The sequence below is a fragment of the Bombina bombina genome, chromosome 8, assembly GCF_027579735.1.
Source record: "Bombina bombina isolate aBomBom1 chromosome 8, aBomBom1.pri, whole genome shotgun sequence".
Lineage (NCBI taxonomy): Eukaryota > Metazoa > Chordata > Amphibia > Anura > Bombinatoridae > Bombina > Bombina bombina.
In genome coordinates, this window is record NC_069506.1 from 169,712,673 (window position 1) to 169,722,664 (window position 9,992).

The window sequence follows — 9,992 nt, forward strand, 5'->3', positions numbered from 1 at the left end:
TATATATATATATATATATATATATATAAATATATAAATTAAAGCCCTTTGGAGTCAAATACATGCCAAAATACCATCTACCTTTGAACCCTTATAAATATTTATATAACTCATTTTTTTAGATAGTGTATATGAGTGTAACACTTTATTTTAATGTATTTATGTTGTGTTTGGTAAAACTTTTATTTTATCCCTAACCCAGGACCAGTCAATACAGTAGATTTGCATAAACAACAAATGCATGATAACAAAACAATGCAATAGCACTTAGTCTGAACTTTAATTGAGAAGTATATTTTTTTCTGACTAATTTCAAAGTTATGTCTATTTCCACTCTCACTGCATCATGTGACAGCCATCAGCCAATGACAAGTGCATAAAATGTATATTTTGTGAATTATTGCACATGCTCAGTAGGAGCTGGTAACTCAAAATGTGTAAATATAAAAAGAGTGTACACATTTTGTTAATGGAAGTTAATTGAAAAGTTATTTAAAATTGCTGCTCTATCTGAATCATGAAAGTTTAATTTTGACTTGAGTGTCCCTTTTAAGTCTCGCTAACTTGAGACGCATAAAAAAATTGATTGTGCTCAAGCCAATGGGGCCGATTTAACAATGCCTGGCGGACATGATACACTGCAGCGTATCATGTCCGCCAGACATCGCTGATGGCGGACAGCATACGCTGTCGGCATTCAGCATTGCACAAGCAGTTCTAGTGAACTGCTTGTGCAATGCCGCTCCCTGCAGATTTGCGGCCAATCAGCCCGATCATATAGGATCAGACGGATTGATGTCCGCAACCTCAGAGGCTGCACTTTATAACTTCTGTTTCCGGCGAGCCTGAAGGCTCGCGCAGAAACAAGGGGAACAGGGCTATTCGGCCCTTGTTAAATCGACCCCAATGTATTTACTTTTAGCTTTTTAATACATGTGCAAATTAACTAGCCCACAATATTCTTATATCACGCGTGCGCTAATGTTAGCACGCCACTTGTAATCTAACCCTAACTCTCTTATTGTTTAGGAGTTTTCTAAGATATAGCAAGATTTATTAAAGGGATATTAAAGTCAAAAATAAACTTTCACGATTCGGATAGAGTGTGCAATTTTAAACAACTTTCCAATTTACTTCTGTTATGAAATTTGCTTCGTTCTCTTGGTATCTTTAATTAAAGAGTAAAACTAGGTAGGCTCATAATAGCTCAGGAATGTGCACGTGTCTAGTTTTCTATGGCAGCAGTGAATGCAACATTGTAACAGAGCTACAAATAATGTTGCAAAACACTGCTGCCATAGAGAACTACACGTGCACACTCCTGAGCTATTATGAGCCTACCTAGTTTTACTCTATATTATTGATGCTGTTGAACATGCTCATACCCTTATGCATTTCCTATACTTTCATAAATCTTATTGAATCTGCTATTTAAATGCATGACCTCTTATTCTAATATTCCACTTTTGTTCTGAAAAAAATAATCTTCTGTACTTTAAAGGGATTTTAAACCCAATTTTTTTCTTTCACGATGTAATTTTAAGCAAATTTCTACTTTACTCCTATTATCAAACTTTCTTTGTTCTCTTGCTATCTTTATTTGAAAAAGCAGGAATCTAAGGATCCGGACCATTTTTAGTTCAGCACTTGAGTTGCGCTTGCTGTTTGGTGGCTAAATATACCCATCAATCAGCAAGTGCTATCCAGGGTACTGAACCAAAAATGGTCCGGCTCCTTAGCTTAGATTCCTGCTTTTTCAAACAAAGATAGCAAGAGAATGAAAAAAATTAGAAACGATAATAAGAGTAAATTAGAAAGTTGCTTAAAATTGCATGCTCTATCTGAATCATGAAAGAAAACAATTTGGTTTAGTATCCATTTAACAATTTTTAATAGTTTTCTCACTTTGTCCACTCTTTTTCATTTGTCAATATATATTAAGTTCATAATTAACAGTACAGATTTTAGCTGATGCCAGGTTATATTTATCCCATTTATAAAGTAAGCCTAATAATATTGTTCTCTCTTATTTTCATACACAGCAATCAATACAGTTAGAGACTCACCTAGCAGGAGCGTTCTTGGCATTCTTCTTTGGCAACATCTATTTTTGGATGCAGACAGTTTTGACCTATAAGGTAGAGCCAAGGCATGGTGGGCGTTGGATTGTACCCACTAGATTCATCCTCAGCATGGCCTGTACAGTATTCAATGTCCTGAGTATCCTTACCAGTTTCACCATAATTAAACTTTAGTAACAAAAGCATAGAATTCAATATAATGATATAGAAAAATAATAATTCAATGGCAGTCAAATGGGTGGATAATTAAATTAAAAGCAAAAGCATGTAAGTATCCTTAATTACAGTAGAATTGGATAATCAACAAACTCATCATACAAAGACAATGAAATAGCACTTATTCTGCATTTATAATGAACAGATTTTTTTTTCTGACCAATTTCAAAATTGCCTTCCATTTCTCTGCCCCTCGTATCATATGACAGCAATCAGCAAATCAGAGACTCGTATATGTATATGCTGTGAACTACTCAGTAGGAGCGGGTGCCTGATAAGTGTGCATAAAAAAAAGACATCATCTGATAGAATTTAATTGGAATGTTTTTCTCTTTTTTTTTAAGTTTTCCTCAAAGATAGTTAAGAAAGGGGCTTGAATAAATATTAGAATCATTTTGGTAATTAACTAACAATACTTTCTTCATATATGAGGTGTGGATGTTCTGAAACCTCAAATGTTTAGTCTTGATGAGCGAACTAAATGTTTAGGGGTCGATTTATCATTTATCACTGTAGCGGATCATGCCCGCCGCACATTGGTAAATGCCGACAGCCTACGCCGTCGGCATTTATCATTCCACAAGCATTTCTCATGAAAAGCTTGTGCAATACGGCCCCTTGCACATTCACGGCCAATCGGCCGCTAGCAGGGGGTGTCAATCATTGCTGTCCGCAGCCTCAGAGGTGGCGGAAGAGTTAAGGAGCAGCGATCTTATGACCGCTGCTTCTTAATTCCTGATTGCTTGCACAGAATAAGCAGGTTGACTGCTTAATAAACTGGCCCCTTAGTCTTGATGAGCGAAGACATTTTGAGAACTATATACCTCATAAAGAACTTTTTTTTAGTCCATTAAAGTGACAGTAAAGTCAAATTTAAACTTTCATGATTCAGATACAGTTTGTAATTTTTAACAACTTTCCAATTTAGTTTACTTTAGTGATTTATTATTATTCAGAGGAGGATTACTTGGCATGTTGGGGCTGGACCATTCCGTTCAGGAAGAATCTTACTGATATACTTCAGGAAAGTTCTCCTCTGTGAAAAGCACGATTGGGCTAAAAGAGGTTGCTCTCAGTTTGCGACTCACCAAAGAACAAGCCCCAGAGCTGTTGTTCATTCCTAGTTGTAAGCTTCTATTTCTTTATATATTTGTATTATGACCCTGTTAAAACATTTCACTAAAGGTGATGGGGGAAACCAGACGCTGGAACCCAATGTGACTTGAGCGATATGGCTGCACCTCACTGATGAGAACCACAGAGAGCTGAAACAATCATTTCTTGGTTACTATGTCCCTCATTTAGAGGAGGATTACCTCAGGGCTGATATAATTTGGGAAATTTTTCCTCTGTGAAAAGCACATTTTGATTAAAAGAGGCTTCTCCCAAGTGGTGACCCACCAAAGAACAAGCTTTTTCATTTTGAATTTACTGTCCATTTAAAGGGACATTAAACCCTTTTTTCTTTCATGATTCAGATAGAGAATATCATTTTAAACAACTTTCTAATTTACTTCTTTTATCTAATTTGCTTCATGCTCTTGATATTCTTTCCTGAATAGCATATCTAGATAGGCTCAGTAGTTTCTGATTGGTGGCTACACAGAGATGCCTCATGTGATTGGCTCACCAATGTGCATTGATGTCTCTTTAACAAACGATATCTAAAGATTGCAGCAAATTAGGTAAAATAAGTAAATTGGAATGTTGTTTAAAATTGTACTCTCTATTTGAATCATGAAAGAAAATGTTTGGGTTTAATGGCCCCTTAAAGAGCAAACAAGATTTTTAAAAATATATGCAAAGTATATTATCAATTAAGCATAGCTTGCAAAAGATGTGCATACAAAATAATTGTTTTGAAAGCATTTACAACTTTATAATATTTTGTTTTTTTTGCATACCAGAGACATACCCTTTGAAAAACCTTTAGATTATTTTAATCTGATCTCCTTTCCCGTGGCCAGTCAGAGGCTAATTATTAATAACCTCCCACACTCATTAAGTAATCACTGTGTGGAATGTTGCAGGGTCAATGTTTTGTGTTTGACAGTATGCACTAAGGGCTCTCTGGGGGAGAGGAAAAAGCAGGATAAGTAAATAATGTAAAGCAGACAAAATAAATAATGAAAGAATTTTTACTAAACATGGGGTATTACATTTTGAATTTAATATCCACAGTGTTGTTTTATCCCAGTTTTCAGGAATAATATAACAGTCTAAAGGTAAAGTAATCACTGTAACAACTATAATTCCTTAACTCTTTTTAACAGTGGTGGTCTTCTTTACCCAGAATATGAAATCGCTAGCAGCGATATGTGAGTGGGTTGTTGCCATGATTATATTCGTACTGTTTGGATTGTTCTCAGTAGAATTCTGGCATTTGGATATGATGTCTCTTCATGTGCAAAAGAGGAGGACAGCTATACCTAATGAAATGCAGGTCTCTACTATAACCTTGCAGTAATATGGATCTATTCAAATGAAAGACTGAGATTCCATGATGTTCATGAAAATAATATGAAGGATTGAAGACTATTTCAGTATTGTACTCTGTTTCAATTGTCTTAAGAATAAGACACTAGCATTGAAGAAAATCTGCTGATATGATGTATGACAGCTGAATTTACTAAGAGTAACAGTTTACCTAGGACAAATGTTGGAAGCTAGTGTCTTTTCATTTACAATGACGTCTATGTACATTTCAAACCAAAGCATCAAGATTGACTATACAAAAGTATTATTTGTGTAAAAGCAGTCAATGTGAGTCTCAGCACCTATTAGATTTGGCAGGCTTTTATCGATATGTTCCACAGTTAATGTGTTTTTGTTTCTATACTAAGGAGACCAACACTATAGCCATTGTACCAGCTATCTTAAATATCAATGTCCAGTATGTCTGTTGTATTCCACATCAGTGTGAATGTAAGATTGTGCTGCAGTACATCTGAGGCTTACCGGTCTACCAGATTCCGTGTGCGCCCATCTCCTTTTCTTCCAGCTAGATCGGTCCACAGGAGCAAGGATGAATCCTTCCATTTCGTCACCTCGCTTCGGGTGCTCTACTTGAGCTTGTTTCTGTCCTGCTGTAAGCGAGTCTCTCCCTTCCTCGACCTCTGGCGGTATCTGATGACGTCACACCCACTCGATCTATACCCGGTCTCCTGCCTTTTGGTTCCTGGGTCTCCTGAGTCCGGATCCTTTTTCAGAATGCCTGTGCTCACCTTCCCCTAAGTCAATGAGAAAGGTAAAGAGCAAAAAACGGGAGCACCAGGCTATGTGCGATTAAAATTCAATTTAATGTTTCAAAAGGTAATACATACAAAAAACTTGCATAAAATGCTAGCAAAACCCAGCTATAAAAAAGTATCACATGGAAGTTCAACAAGGCCTGGACTTGGGGTGGAGTCTTAAAAGAAATTTAACAAGAAATTAATGTTTACAGTTCAATGTACAACAGTATTGCCGTTTCCATCGACTTGTTATACTAGTTGCAGAGTATAAAATATATACGAAAATATTTCTTTAGTTTTAGTTTTTATGTGAAATAGGTGCTTTTGCTCTTTGATACAACTCAATAAAATGGACTGAAGTTGTAGGGAGACCTCCTTATCTTTTTACGTGTTACACATAGAAATGTTTCCTTATCTTATCTCTGATTGTATACCATAGCCTAATGTTTAAATGGTAAAAGTAAATTTGTAAACAATTTAATACATTACACTCCATAGGGAACACAATAAATGTAAGAACATTTTACTGAACACTGTCCCTTTAAGTTATAAGGGCCCTGTCTTAATCATGTTGCAGAAATGTAATCAATATAAGAAAAAAAATGTGTAACAGATTTTTTCTAGTGGATTTATTTCTGCAAAAGACACATTTTAAGCAATATTGGCCGCAATCTGATATGCAGCGTAGTTTGTGGCCCAAGTGAGGGAACCCCCGCCACCCGTAGTTTCAGCTCGCAACTCTAGCTATCCAATATACCCCGTCGGCAATTGCTAAAGTGCCGTAAGTCAGATAAACTAGCGATGTCCAGAAATCTGCGTAAGTGCAAATTTCTGGAGTCGCCAGTGACTTACGGCACTTTAGAAACTGCCGGCGCCTACAAAAACTGGCTAAAGTATTAAATCTCCCATACTGTCTAACACGCCTCCCAAACATAGCCCGACACGTATACCCCTCTATCCGCTATCCCCCCCTCACTCTCCTAATAATAAATGTATTAACCCCTAAACCGCCGCTCCCGGACCCCGCCGCACCAAATAAAGTTATTAACCCCTAAACCGCCGTTCCCAGACCCCGCCGCCACCTACATTAACTACCCCCTAATGTAAGCCCCTTACTCCGCCGCCACCTACATTACCTACCCCCTAATGTGAGCCCCTTACACAGCCGCCACTACCCCCTAATGTGAGCTCCTTACACCGCCGCCACCTACATTACCTACCCCCTAATGTGAGCCCCTTACACCGCCGCCACCTACATTACCAACCCCCTAATGTGAGCTCCTTACACCGCCGCCACCTACATTACCTACCCCCTAATGTGAGCCCCTTACACCGCCGCCACCTACATTTCCTACCCCCTAATGTGAGCTCCTTACACCGCCGCCACCTACATTACCTACCCCCTAATGTGAGCTTCTACCCAGCTATATTAAAATTATTAACCCCTAATCTAATCCCCCTACCCCGCCGCCAGCTATATTAAAATTATTAACCCCTAATTTAATCCCCCTACACTGCCGCCAGCTATATTAACTATATTAACCCTAATTATATTAGGGTTAATATAGTTAATATAGTTATTATATTATATATACTAACTATATTAACCCTAATTATATAGATTTAAATAGGAATAATTTAGTTAATATTATTAATATTATTTAGATTTATTTTAATAATAATTAAGTTAGGGGTGTTAGAGTTAGATAGGGTTAATATAGTTAATATATATATATATATATATAATATAATAACTATATTAACTATATTAACCCTAATATAATTAGGGCTAATATAGGTGGCGGCGGTGTATGGGGATTAGGTTAGGGGTTAATGTATTTAATATAGCTGGCGGCGGTGTAGGGGGATTAAATTAGGGGTTAATAATTTTAATATAGCTGGCGGCGGGGTAAGGGGATTAGATTAGGGGTTAATAATTTTAATATAGCTTGCGGCGGGGTAGGAGCTCACATTAGGGGGTAGGTAGTGTAGGTGGCGGCGGTGTAAGGGGCTCACATTAGGGGGTAGGTAATTGTTACGGTACCAACAGTGTACCAAGGGTTAATACCAGATGAACAATGTCCTGCATAGGGAATCAGCAATTCACAACCTATCCAGTTTCCCTGCAAACATGAGACCAAGCTCCACATTTCAGGTTTAAAAAAGAATAACTACTTTATTTGAAGGCAGCACACAGATTTATACACCCTGGCTTCAGGTTACAGAGGGCATTGGTTTAACAGTAAAGCAAACATATGAACAATGCATCAAACCTCTAACAATTGTCTATTCACAGGTAAAACAGATTAACATATTAAGTTAATTAACTAGGGAAGAACGTTTACTCAGACAATCTGATGTTGGGCAGTGTAGTTAACATAATCACACAAGGACACAATCAGTTTACCCAGACAGACTCCTGAGACACAATCATATCTGAAACATACATAGAATACATCTTATTACAGAATATAGGAACAGTTCTTATTAGCTATAAAGTCTTTTATGCCCACTTGGTTTATAGAGTCACAATTGCTCCCAAAAGGTGCACTCACACCCTGTACCCATCCTGTATTTATGGATACAGGGTGACATAGACATAAGACAGAGTTATGAAAGTACATGGGGTGTCCAGCATATAAAATTCCATATTTCCATGCAGTCTCTGGGTATCCTTAAGCCCATGTACCTCCAGCCCAAAGAATGTTCCATAACAGGCCCTCCAAGGCACAGTGGCGAGATTGGTCTCGTCACATATCTCCCCTTTTCCAAACAGACTAACAGGGTATCTGACCTCCTGCCGGTCAGTGCCCTGGTTAGTCCAGCAACCCACCCATAAAACACAATTAGTAGAACAGCCCACCCACAATAAATGGTTACTACACTTGAGTACGGGGAAAACTTGTCCATTTCCAGGTGCCTCACTACAGCTGTGTGGGGGACGGGTACGCTGAATTGGTGGGTTGCGAGGTGGGCAGAGACCAGCTGTACTCTGCCCAGGTGCCAGTACTACCATGGAAGTAGCCTGGTGGGAGCCTGGTTGCTGGAGGGGGAGACCGACTGTCTCCCCTTTGGATACATAGCTGTGCTGCTGGAGGGGGAGACCAATCGTCTCCCCTTTGGCTAAACAGCCGTGTTGCTGGGGGACAGGACCAACTGTCCCTACCCCTTGTAATGCAGCCTGCCGCTGGGGAATGGAGTCTGGGCTCCCAATTCCCTGTATATTCCTCTGCTGCTGGGGGACAGGACCATCAAACTCCTCTCCCTCTGGTTTGTCATGCTCAGCTGTCCAGGGTATATACTGTGCCATATACCACCAGAGCGCCTGGTAGGCATGTCAGTTTGCTGGGACAATCCATCTGTATTCCCGTTATGAGAGAGAATTCCTGTCCATACAAACAAGGGTTCAAATTCCTCAGTGCCCAGACCAGGGCCAAACAGTCCTTCAAAATCCCATCAGCTTCTTTACGAGTTTTCTGTACCTGCTCTTTATAGGTATCCACAATCCCTTCATACTGACATAGGGTGCCCTTGAGTTGCTGCACCTCACTATGAGCCAGCGTCAGCTTCTCCTCCAGTGTCACTAAGTTTGTCTTTAATGTTTCATGTTCCACTCTCAAGCTGGTGTTTTCTGCAGTCTGTCGGTGCAGCTTGTCTAGCAGAGATTCATGTTCTAAACGTGCTTTTTCCTCTGCACTCCTCTTCTCTCCCGCTAGCACTGTTACGTGATTATTTAACGTGACCATTTTATCCTCTACGTGACTCTTCTCCTTCATCAGCGCATTGTAACGGGACTTCCACGTATCAATAGCGGATAGAGATTTACTGAGCTCAGCGTCCTGGGGCTTAGCAGCAGGTGGGTCAGTCTCTGCTGCACGGATCTGGGCACGGGTAGTCACAGAGTTAACATCAGCGGGACCCATAGGAGCGTAGGCAGAAACAAGGGGGGCCAAGTCATTTCCAAGAAGAACATCAGCAGGTAAGTCCTTCTTGACCCCCACATTCACAGGTCTAGCGCCCACTCCCCAATCCAAATGTACCCTGGCAACAGGTAGGCTGAACACATCGCCCCCTGCTACCCTCACAGCCACAGTGTCTCCAGTGTACTGTTTCTCAGACACCAAGTTCTTTTGAAGCAAGGTCATGGTAGCACCAGTATCCCGTAGACCACTGACCTTCTTCCCATTCACTTTAACCAGTTGCCGGTTATTCCGGTGGGCAGCTTGCACAAGGTCTGCCTCATGTAGGATGCTCCAGCATTCTTGCGCCTCTACGTAGCGGGCCGCAGGCTGAGGATTACGTGGGATTCCGCCGGCGGGTCTTCTCCAGGACTGCGCTTGGTTCGCTGAGTTTAGGGGACACTCTGGTCTTTTGTGCCCTAGTTGCTTACATCTAAAGCACCGAATAGGTTGTGAGTAGCACCGCAAATTGAACAGGGCTCTCTGAGGGTAGTTCGTGGCCG

At 40.0% G+C, this 9,992-nt stretch overlaps 1 protein-coding gene across 1 annotated transcript in view; it reads left to right on the forward strand.

Annotated features, from left to right (window-relative positions):
- The window catches only part of LOC128638909 (modulator of macroautophagy TMEM150B-like), a 38,931-nt gene extending 34,167 nt beyond the window's left edge, over positions 1–4,764 (forward strand). The window contains exons 6-7 of the mRNA XM_053691038.1: positions 2,043–2,220; positions 4,571–4,764. Of these exons, the coding sequence (XP_053547013.1) occupies positions 2,043–2,220; positions 4,571–4,764 (372 nt within the window). The remainder of the gene's footprint in view (positions 1–2,042; positions 2,221–4,570) is intronic.
- The last annotated feature ends 5,228 nt before the right edge of the window (positions 4,765–9,992 follow it).